A 12,034-nucleotide genomic window follows, 5' to 3' on the forward strand; every position below is an offset into this window, starting at 1 on the left:
GTGAGAATTAGTGTTTCCAATGAAGGGAATGTTGAAATATGGTGACTGATTAGCAAAGTACTTTACACTCACCACGTATCCTCGCTGGGGTCCGGGTTTGGGCCGGGCCTTGGGTAGGTGTTCAAGGGCGGGAGCCCCCGAGAAATTTTTTTTTTGTCATTTTTCGTTGATGAAAACCAACATTGTATTAAAACCCTGAAAAGACCGGCTTTGTTTGTTTCCCTAAAAATGCATGTTATAAGGGGTTGGGATGCTTAAGGCATTGTAATGTTGATGTACTATTTTTGCTGGATAATAAGAAAGATTGGACGACTGTGTATGGTGGACGTAACCCATTCTGGGTGAACCATGTTAAATCTCTGTGTTATCTGTGTCTTGTTTTATTTCTTTATCTTTTGTATTTAAATCTGCATATAATTGTTAGTTCATATTTGCTTCGGATCTACTTGAAAACCCTAACAATTGGTATCAGAGCGAGGTATTTTGTAAATTGGCAGGACTTTCAGATTTGAGTGGGAGCAATGGAGGATTCCAAATTCAAGGTCAAAAAGTTTAACGACCAGAATTATCAGTTATGGAAAATGCAGATGGAGGATTACCTGTATCAAAAGGATTTGTGGCGGCCATTAGAAGGAAAGGCAAAGAAACTGACCATAATGTCAGATGAAGAGTAGGACATTTTAGATAGAAAGGCACTAGGATCCATTTGATTGTGCCTTGCACCATCTGTAGCATTCAATATAATAGAAGCAAAAACAACTGTAGATTTGATGGCGACATTGGCTAAGTTGTATGAGAAACCCTCGGCTTCGAATAAGGTATTTCTTATGAAGCGTTTGTTTAATTTGAAGATGAGTGAGGGAGAATCTGTAGCGGAGCACTTAAATGAATTTAATACAATTACCAGTCAATTGTCTTTGGTAAAAATTACTTTTGCAGAAGAGGTTAGGGCTCTCTTGATTTTATGTTCTTTTCCAGAAAGCTGAAATAGCTTGATTATAGCTATAAGTAACTCTGTCTCTGGTAAAAATACTTTGGTATTTGATGATATTGTTGGTGTTATCCTAAGTGAGGAAATGCGAAGGAAAAACACAGGTGAGACTCCAACATCATCGGGTAGTGTTTTGAATGTGGAGAACAGAGGAAGATCAAAAGAAAGAGGAAAAGGCCTTGGAAATGAGAAGTCACGAGGGAAGTCAAAGAAAGGATGCTCTCAAGCTAGAGGAAAGAAAGATTGCTGGTACTACGGAAAGCCTGGTCATCTAAAGAAAGACTGTTGGTCTCGAAAAAACAAAGAAGGAGACAAAAATGAAAATGACAGTAAGGAAGCTAATATTGCAAGTAATACTTTACAAGATGCTTTAATCTTATGTTTGGATAATGTTAATGATTCCTAGGTAATAGATTCTGGGTCTTCATTTCATGCTACACCCCATAGAAAATATTTTCTAGATTATGTTCAAGGTGATTTTGGACAGGTATATTTGGGTGATGATGAGCCCTGTCAAATTGTTGGAAAAGGAAAGATAAAGATCAAGTTGCAGAATGGAAATGACTAGTTTCTGTAGGAGGTAAGACATGTTCCTAATTTAAGAAGAAATTTAATTTCTGCAGGCAAACTAGGTAGTGAAGGTTGCATAGTTAGTCTCTCAGACAGTATATGGAAGGTCGCTAAAGGATCATTAGTAATAGCTAAAGGTGCGAAAGTAGGCACATTATATCTGTGTACAGGTAACACTTACTCTACCCTAGCTACTACAGATAAAGTTACTGCAAGGACAACAACAATAAATGTTGCAAGAACAGATTCGATAATGTGGCACCATAGGCTTGGGCACATGAGTGAGAAAGGGATGAAAACCCTTCACTCCAAAAATCTATTGCCAGGACTAAAGAAGATTGATTTAGAGTTCTATGAAAACTGTGTTTATGGTAAACAGAAAAGAGTCAGATTTCTCAAGGTTGGGAAAGAGAAGAAGAGTGAGAAGTTAGAGCTTGTAAATTCAGATGTATGGGGACCGGCTCAGGTATCATCTCTTGGTGGCTCTTGTTATTATGTTATTTTTATTGACGACTCAACCAAAAAAACATGGGTATATTTCCTAAAACAAAAATCAGATGTTTTTGAAACTTTTAAAAAATGGAAAGCTTTGGTTGAGAATGAGACAGGAAAAAAGTTGAAGTGTCTCAGATCGGATAATGGAGGTGAGTATTGCAGCAAAGCATTTGAAGATTAGTGCTCCTTAAATGGGATTCAAAAGCAGAAGACAGTTCCAGGAACTCCATAGGAAAATGGTGTGTAAGAGAGAATGAATAGGACTATCATGGAATGAGCGAGGAGCATGAGTTTGCATGCTGAATTGCCCTTACATTCTTGGGCAGATGTTGTACATACTGTTGTCTATTTGATAAATAGAGGACCTTCAACCCCTTTGGATGGTGGTATTCTAGAGGAGGCATGGACTGGTAAAAAGGTAAATTATTCTTTTCTAAAAACTTTTGGTTGCGAAGCTTTTGTCCATGTTGATAAAGAAAACAGAACCAAGCTTGATGATAAATCTTAGAAATGTACCTTCATTGAATATAGGATAGATGAATATGGCTATCGGTTATGGGATTTTGAAAATAAGAAAATAATTAGAAGTAGAGATGTTATATTCAATGAGAAGGTTATGTATAAAGAACATATGCAAGAAAAGAAGCATGAACAGGACAAACAAGAATATGTGGTGTTGGATGAGATTCCTGAAAATGAAATGCCACAGGTACCTGATACTCAGCAATAACAGATTGTCCCATAAACTCTTGCAAGTGTTAGATGTTCTACGAGGACAAGTAGACCCCTTGAAAGATTTTCTCCTTCTTTGTATTCTATTTTATTAACGGATTCTAGTGAACCAGAAGAATATGAAGAAGCAATGCAGGTAGATGCCAAACAACAGTGGGAGCTAGGCATGAAAGAGGAGATGGACTCCTTGATGAAAAATAAGACTTGGGACTTAGTCCCTTTACCTGTAGAAAAAAAAGCCTTGCCTAACAAATAGGTTTATCGGCTAAAGGAGGAGGAAGGAGGTCAGAAAAGATATAAGGCCAGACTTGTGGTAAAAGGTTTTGCACAGAAAAAGAGTATAGATTATGATAAAATATTTTCTCCAGTTGTAAAAATAACTTCAATTAGAACTGTACTTAGTCTTGTGGCTGCAGATGATTTACATCTTGAACAATTAGATGTCAAAACAACTTTTCTCCATGGAGATTTGGAGGAGGAAATTTACATGTTGCAACCACAGGGATATGGGGTCAAAGGTAAGGAGAACTTGGTGTGCAGGTTGAAGAAAAGTCTGTATGGCCTAAAGCAAGCACCTCGACAATGGTATTTAAAATTTGATAGTTTCATGGCTTAACACGGTTATCATAGATGTCATTCTGATCATTGTGTATATTTTAAGAGATTTGATAATGGCAGTTATATTATCCTATTGCTTTATGTTGATGACATGCTTGTTGTTGGGTCTAACATGCAATATATAAATGATCTTAAACAAAAATTAGCCAGGTCATTTGCTATGAAGGATTTGGGTGCAGCTAAGAAAATTCTCGGTATGAGGATTACACAGGACAGGAAAAATAGAATGTTGAATTTGTCCCAAAGTGAGTATATAAAGAAGGTGTTGAAAAGATTTAACATGCAGGATGCAAAAACAGTTAGTACACCTTTGGCTAGTTATTTCAAATTGACTAAAGAGATGTGCCCAAAGGCACAGGAAGAGGTTAATAAAATGTCTAAAATCTCGTATTCATCAGCTATTGGCAGTCTGATGTATGCAATGGTATGCACAAGGCCAAATATTGCACATGCAGTGGAAGTTGTGAGCAGGTTTATGAGTAATCCGGGTATGGAACATTGGAATGCTGTGAAATGGATTCTTTAGTATTTGAAAGGAACTACTACGAAGGTATTATGTTTCAAAGGATCTAATGCTGCTCTGAGTGGATTTGTTGACTCTGATCTGGCGGGTGATATTGATTCACGGAGGAGTACTACAAGGTATGTTTTTACTATAGGGGGTACTGCAGTCAGTTGGATTTCTAGGCTGCAAAAGGTTGTTGCACTTTCAACCACTGAAGTTGAGTATGTTGCTGCTACAAAATTTAGCAAGGAGATGATTTGGTTGCAATGTTTTCTGGAGGAATTGGGTTAGACACAAGAGGATAGCCCATTGTATACTGATAGCTAGAGTGCCATTCATTTTGCCAAGAACTCTGCTTTTCATTCAAGGACAAAGCACATTCAGTTCAGGTACCACTTCATCCAGACTATTTTGGAGGAGGGTCAGTTACGGCTTGAGAAGATTCACATAAGTGAGAATCCTGTCGATATGTTCACGAAGGCAGTTCCATAGGAGAAGCTGATTTCTTCATTAATTTCTGTTGGTCTTCTTGATTGATAATTGTGGAATTTATACCAGTCGAGTCCTAGTGTTTTATCCAGCAGATGCTGCATGTACAATGGTGTCGTGTAGTATCAGTCTCCAAGTGGGAGATTGTTTGGTGTGGAGCCTGATTAGTCTCCAAGTGGGAGATTGTTGAAATATGGCGACTGATTAGCAAAGTACTGTACACTTAGCATGTATCCTCGTCAGGGTCTGGGATTGGGCCGGGCCTCAGGTAGGGGTTCGGGGCAGCAGCCCCCGAGAAATATTTTTTTTGCTGTTTTCGTTGATGAAAACCGACATTGTATTAAAACCCTAAAAAGGCCGACTTTGTTTGTTGCCTTAAAAACGCATGTTATAAGTGGCTGGGATGCTTAAGGCATTGTAATGTTGATGTACTATTTTTGCTGGATAATAAGAAAGATTGGACGACTGTGTATGGTGGACGTAACCCATTTTGGGTGAACCATGTTAAATCTCTGTGTTATCTGTGTCCTATTTTATTTCTTTATCTTTTGTATTTAAATCTGCATATAATTGTTAGTTCATATTTGCTACGGATCTGCTTGAAAACCCTAATAGGGAAAACATGGGCTAGGGGTTAAAAGGGAAAAGGAATAAGGTGAGTTAGGGAAACTAGAGGTACTACAAGTATAAAAATGATAGGATAAAGTAGGAAATAGGATAGTGACTAGGTTTGGGTATGGATGCCAGAGCAAATGGGTTCTATTGAGTTGAGGGAGCATTGGTCTTTGATGATGCAACTACATGTGGAGCTTAGGAGGGCTGATAAGATTCTTCTCCATGCAATGAGGCTCAAGTGGGTTGATAGATGGTCGTGTGTGCATGCACACAATGCGATGACAATGTTGATCGACAAGTGGCACAACAATATAAGGAGATTACACCTATTGATAGGGGAGGTTTCTATCACACCATAGAACATCTGGAGGATCCTTTACATCCCTATTTGAGGTGTCATCCTGGAGTACAGATTTGAGCGTGGACAATACTACACATGATGGGTTTTTAGGATAGATAGACTACCCATGGACAAGACACAGATGAAACTGGAGGGTGTCATAGAGAGACATATATGACTGGAGGATAGCCTTGTACATAGCGGGGTTGATCAACAATCAATTGATTCTAGACTTGAGTGGGCATGGATATTGTAATAGATAGTAGGAGACACATTAACCTATGTAAGGAGATATGTTATGTTGGGCCAACTCTACCACGATATCCATATGTGTGTATACTGAGGATATAGGAGCTTCGGGACATAGGTGATATTACTACATGTTTGCACATTTGAGCGAATAACCATTTACTAACTAATTGGACTGAGGAATAGGGAGGCAAAGCACCTAGGCTATGTATGCAGATATGGATGCCTTCTATATTATATGAGGATGGGGGCATTGGGATATTAGAGGAGCATTTGGACAAGATTGTGGATTTTTCCTGGAGGCCATAAAGGATATGCAAGGCATGGCACAAGGATGGATTCTACCTAGCCTATACACATATGACATGCTAGTTGATTGGACAAGCTATGCATGTGATTGACCAGTACCTACCCCACAAGGTGATGAGGTAGTTCGAGCTACGATAGGTTGTGGTAGGGGAGGATCTCACACATGCATGCATCACTCGGGAGGCAAGAGCTTTGGGGATTAGATAGGCCCAATGTGGACTTGATCGAGCTTCCTAGCAATGGTTCTAGTAACGTGGACCCATAGGCTAATGTTATTGATGCAGGAAGGACACCAAAATAGTTATCACAATATGATTCTAGTTGAAAAGAAAAGAATAAAACTTGTAGATGAAATGAAAAGAATTTGAAACAAGAATGATTAACTATTTCATTAATTAATTTACAAGAAATTGACCCAAACACTCAATAACATGGTGGGCACAACGCAAGCTAATTAGATTGACCACCTATAAACCAATAGAGATCTCCAATTCCTTTAAATCCTATAAAACTTAAAAACCAACATAAAACCTCATATGGTATCAATTTATATGCACATTTTTATGATTTTCATCCATTTCCTATCTCACCTCAACACCCCCACCCTTTCACTTTTTACTACACATGAAAAAGTATCGAAAACATGAAGTGTTTTCACTCCCACAATGCTTTCCAACCCACTTCTATTATTGTGTTTTATGAAACCACGTGTCAATACCTTTTTCTGATTTTCTCGCTTTTCAAATGCAATTCTACAAGTTCCTGTGGTCAACGTTGTTTCAAGCAGACATCATAGGATTTGACTCCATTAGTTCTGTGGTGGCTGGTTATGTTGGAGTGCACTATAGTGGATATGTACGCGCACACCACAATAAATCTAGAACTAGAATTAAACTGCATCTGACAATCTTAAAATATAAAAAGCATTCACAAATTCAAGAGTTTGAACCAGAGGAAGAAGTTAGTCCTTAATTAAAATCTAAGAATGTAACCTTTACTAATCTGTCGGGACTCTGGACTATCGCGACTGTATAGATTTGCAAGTCGATACATAAGATACTCTAGTACTTGGATATGAACTACTGCTCCCTCCACTCATCTCATAGAGATATATACGGTGAAGAGAAACTTCACTTTCAATTATGTGCAATACTTATTTGATGGCAGGCCTTGCCTCTGGCTAAGGATTGCAACATACCAGTCCCAATTTGAGCATATTCTCCATCTCATCTTCAATGTATTCACCACCATGATTGAGATCAGCTGCATTCTTGAGCCTACCTTTGGCATGCAACTTTCTCACCCACTCCATCATTACTATCTGGGAAACATTGAGAGAGGGATACATAGGCCTCCTCCCACGGGCAACCTTCAACATTAAGATGCCAAAGCTGAAGACATCTACGCTAGGATCAGCCTTCCCTGTATTTAGGAGCTCTGCTACGATGTACCCAAAAGTACCCACCACGAGTGGTTTGTGCTTCTCCCGTGTGTTCATATAAACGAGCGAGCCCGAAATCCCCCCGATTGCCATTATGTTCAAAATCCAACAAAACGATGCTGGATTTGATGTCTTTGTGCACCACCACCTGTTCCCACTCTTCGTCACGATACAACAATCCTGCGGCTACTGTCCCTCAAAATTTTGTACCTCTAAGCCCACGTCAGCACTCACTTCATCTTCTCAATTATCATTTTGACCTGGCTTCCATTTGGTATGGGCCAGCTGTAAACCCCAAACACTAAGCAATATATTAAGTCTAGAGAATGTTAGTCAACTTTGAGTATTTAATACTTTTAAGTCTAGTAGTGTATTTATAGTGCGACCACACACCTTAAGCAACATATTAAGCTTAGAAAATGTCAGTTAATTATGAATGTTTAACACTTTTAAGCCTAAAAATGTAAGCTTAGTATGTGTGATTTAAGCCATTCCTTTGACATGTAGTCATACAATATGAAAATCTTTGCTCGCCTCCTGCAATAACGTCTAATTTCCACAAGATTCCAATGCTGTAAACGCATGAGACTTGAAATCTCTTTTATGAATTCCTTGAGAGCTTCAATGCTCTGTCTAAAGATGGATTTTACAGCGACTTCCTGTCGAGTAACAGGAAGCAATGTTGGGAATATGAAGCCCAATAGTCACACGGTTGTTTGTCTTCCCCAGAAGACTCTTCATTTCATATCTGAGATGTCTCTATAAATGACTAAGTGCAGTCATGCAAGATTGTAATATTGGATATTGGTTAATAAGAATTCTCCCTGCATTTTTGGTGGACGTAGCCACTTAGTGGTGAACCACATTAAACCTTGTGTTGTGTGTTTTCTTTTCTGATGTTTTGTTTTCACTTCTCTGCTCTTTTAATCTTCACAATTGGTATCAGAGCTATGGTGAAATGTTGAGCAGAGATGGGATCTGATTGGATAGTTGATCCTTGATATGGGTGCCCTTACTTTGTACTTGATCCCGGAGTTGGGTGCTTTTATGTTATCAATAAACAGGCTAAAGTTTCAAATGATGAGGCCAAATCAGATGATGAAGCTAAATCAGTCATCGAAAAATTTCTTGGCAATCTAGACTCAGTAGAGAGTGATGTCCAAGTGGAGGATAAAACCAAACGTCATTGGTGGGATGGCTGGAAAAAGGAGGAGACTTCGGTTGAAGAAGAAGAGGGTTTGTTGTATTCATTGTTTGAAGAAGAGACTAGTTTGTTTCCCTTCCAAGATGAGGAGGATGCGTCCTGGGGTGAGGAGGATGTAGTCTCGAATCTAGCAAATGTGGATGACCCTAAAGAAGAACAGGTAGATTGCAGAAGTGAAGATTTATTGTTGTAGATTGCAGCAGTAGAGGCATAATGGAATGCATTGATTGCACGCTTCTCTTCCAGACCTTTGAACCTTGTAATTGAAGCTTCAGAAGGTGCTAAGAATAGTGTGGAGTTGGCAAAGGCGGATGGAATTCCAAATGACGATGTTCTATCATGGGGGAGCACTGATGATCTTAAGGATTCATTTCGGATGAAGGGTTCATTCTAGAACCAGTTAATGATATTTTGAATGTCATGGATATATCAGCTGCAGGAGTTAATCGTAATGTCATGGTTCAGTGGTTAGGTTTTATTCAATCTGACGTGTTTTGAAGAAGATTAATCCAAAGTGTATGCGAGCAGAAGATCGCGAAGCTAAAATCTAACAAGCTGGTTGTAATGTGAATTTCAAAAAATGAAAGCAGGAATGTCATTGTGCATGACTGTGCAGGGATGTCGTTGTCCTTTCTACAGCTGGCCGAAACCTCTAGAGCCCAAAACTTGATCGTCTCCGAAGCCCTTGGTGGCAATATATAAGTCTTTGTAGTTAAATCTGTGAGGCAAATAATCAATCTCCCATTCTTCTATAACTTCTCTGTACATGTTTCTCTTCCACCAAAAAATCGCTACTACAACTAGACACAACAAGACAAACCAGAGTTGTATTAGTAGCAGCTATAAATCGGATGTTGAAATTCATGCGCATAGTAAGACAAGGATGCTGAGATTTATCGAGCTCAGGCACGAATCCATTTCTGCTGAAGCTCCAAGCGAGGACACAGTGGTCTTTAACATTGGATTCTGTAGCTGCAGAGAAACCAACCTATATTTCTTCTTTGAATATGTTGGACAGGGTTGTAATTTTGAGAGATAAAAGAGCTTCTTTGGTTGAAATGAACCAGCTTCTACCATTGTAACATTCAATTGCTGTTGTTTATTCTCATAGTCGATCCAAGCCTGAAAATTTTGTCCACTGTTGAGATCTAGTGATGGAAGTGGTCGTCGATCCAGTATCCTACAAACTTAGACTTTACAGACTTAATGCCATCGAAATCCACCCCAATGTGATTGTCGTCGATGTCTTCGAACAACGGGGTTTCCAAGGAGTCGAACTCGATACCAAACCGGTGATCGGGCTCGTCTCCGTTGGCGGAGAGATTGAAGAAACCGAATATTGAAAGTGGTGAAGTTCTCACCCATGACTTGCTGGGCATTATGATAAAGGCCATACCTTGTCCACTGCGTCAGGGATCAGAAAAATAAATAACCATGGCGAAAACAAAGGTGATGTAAAATTTTATCTTAAATCTGCAAATCACAACATGGTTCTAGTTGAAAAGAATAGAATAAAATTTGTAGATGAAATCTAAAGAATTTAGAGTAAGAATGATTAACTATTTCATTAATTAATTTACAAAAGAATTGATGATGCTAGTACAATATTTTCCAGACATAAAAATGAAGTAATAATCAAGATTGACAAATATTAATTATCAGTTAAGAGATAAGAAAATGTAGAAAACATCAAGAAGAACATAACTGATATGTTTCTATTGTTTCTCCAAAATATTTACACTAGCATTTAAACATGGTGCAATGGTTATGCCGATAGTAAGATTTACATTAAATAACATATTAGATGGTACAAATCAAAGAAACAGTGATAATAATTTATAGTATATCATAGTAAACATATATCAACATGCATGATCCTACTCATAAGTCCCCTAGGAACCTTCATTATTCTCTGTAACATTTTTAGAATATAAAGAAACATTTAATTTATGAAATATATTACGTTGAATAGTACCAGTTTTGATCATTGATATGCTCTCTTTGTTAAGGTTGGGGTTAGGGTTAGTGTTTAGGTTAAGGTTAGAATTAAAGCTAAAATTAAGATCATAATTAGAACTAGAGAGAACCATATAATCTTAATTACATCATAATCATAATATAACACACAATAATTCTATTTTTAATACTAACCTTAACCTTAATACTAATTGAACCCTAACCCTAACACTATCTCTAATTCTAATTTAGATCTTACGAATGCCAACTTCGATATTAATTGAATCCTAACGCTAACCCTAACTTTAATACTAATTGAACCCTAACCCTAACAATGTCTCTAACCCTGACACTATCTCTAACCATAATATTTTTTTAAATTGGATTTCATCAAGTTTATATTAGAAGATAATAATCTAAATTAATAAAATACTTTAATAATTCAAATGTTGTAAAGATGAACATAAAATAATTGAATATATATATATATATATATATATATATATATATATATATATAGTTTGTTATATATTTTAAACAAAAAATTGTTAAGACATTTAATAATAATTTTAAACTAAAAAATATTATTTTACTATTATATTATAATATTTAATTTAAAATTAAATTTAAATAACACTATCTCTAACTCTAATTGAACATTGATACTAATCCTAACCCTAATCTAAGCTTTATCTTATAATGGAAACCTTACTTTTAACCAACCTCTAACCCTAACCTTAAGCTAACCTTAATCCCCACCCTAACTACAATTAAAAGATGGTATATATTATTTAATTTTGGTGTATATTATTTCATCTTTACATTGTATTAAAGATTTTAATTCAGTTCATAAAAGGTGGTAATCTACATAATAAAGCAATTTAATAAATTTTTATTGTAAAATCATTTTAATATTTTAAAAATTTAATAATTCTTTTTTTATTTTATATTACTATTAAATATAGCATATAAAATTAAAATTTTCTAAAAAGTCAACAAATAATATAGTAGAATGGAAAAAATATGTTACAAAATGTTATCAAATCAAAATAAAAAATAAAAAATTACAATAGAATATCAACTATTATTAATATATACATTTTTTTTGAAACGAAAACTTGTCAGGTTTATATTAAGAAGATAATAATCTAAAAAATATATTTGTTAAAAATAAAATAATAAGACAATTGAAATATCATAAAGATAAATATATTAAATAATATATATTTCTAAAATTTAAAATAGTTGTACATTTTTGATTGTTTGTTTTAAATAAAATAATGTTTGAACATTTGTATAATAATTTTAAACTAATTTTATACTATAATAATTAAATTAAATTTAAATAACATTAATTTTAACCCTAATTGAGCCCTAGCCCTAACACTAACCCTAACCCTAACCCTAATGTAAGCTTTATCTTAGAATAAACATTAATTTTAACCAATCTCAACCCTAATTTTAGCATTTAAAACTTGGTACATATTATTTAATTTTGGTAAATATTATTTAATTTTGAT

At 36.1% G+C, this 12,034-nt stretch overlaps 1 protein-coding gene across 1 annotated transcript; it reads right to left on the reverse strand.

The window, feature by feature from the left end:
- Positions 1–6,681: 6,681 nt before the first annotated feature.
- Positions 6,682–9,952, reverse strand: LOC131856965 (L-type lectin-domain containing receptor kinase SIT2-like). Its single transcript, XM_059208932.1, has 7 exons — positions 9,758–9,952; positions 9,623–9,680; positions 9,379–9,530; positions 7,868–8,013; positions 7,589–7,639; positions 7,112–7,502; positions 6,682–6,813 (listed from the first exon to the last, which is right to left on the reverse strand). The coding sequence occupies exons 1-7, from the start codon at positions 9,950–9,952 to the stop codon at positions 6,682–6,684; spliced, it is 1,125 nt and encodes a 374-aa protein (XP_059064915.1).
- Between the last annotated feature and the right edge of the window lie 2,082 nt (positions 9,953–12,034).

The sequence above is a fragment of the Cryptomeria japonica genome, chromosome 7 (genome assembly GCF_030272615.1).
Source record: "Cryptomeria japonica chromosome 7, Sugi_1.0, whole genome shotgun sequence".
NCBI lineage: Eukaryota > Viridiplantae > Streptophyta > Pinopsida > Cupressales > Cupressaceae > Cryptomeria > Cryptomeria japonica.

Coding starts and splice junctions, on each gene's coding strand:
- LOC131856965 (XM_059208932.1), bottom strand. CDS start 9,952: ATGGCCTTTATCATAATGCCCAGCAAGTCATGGGTGAGAACTTCACCA. Junction 9,681..9,757: donor ATTTCGATGGCATTAAGTCT/GTAAAGTCTAAG, acceptor CAAAATTTTCAG/GCTTGGATCGACTATGAGAA. Junction 7,503..7,588: donor ATGATAATTGAGAAGATGAA/GTGAGTGCTGAC, acceptor GAGTGGGAACAG/GTGGTGGTGCACAAAGACAT.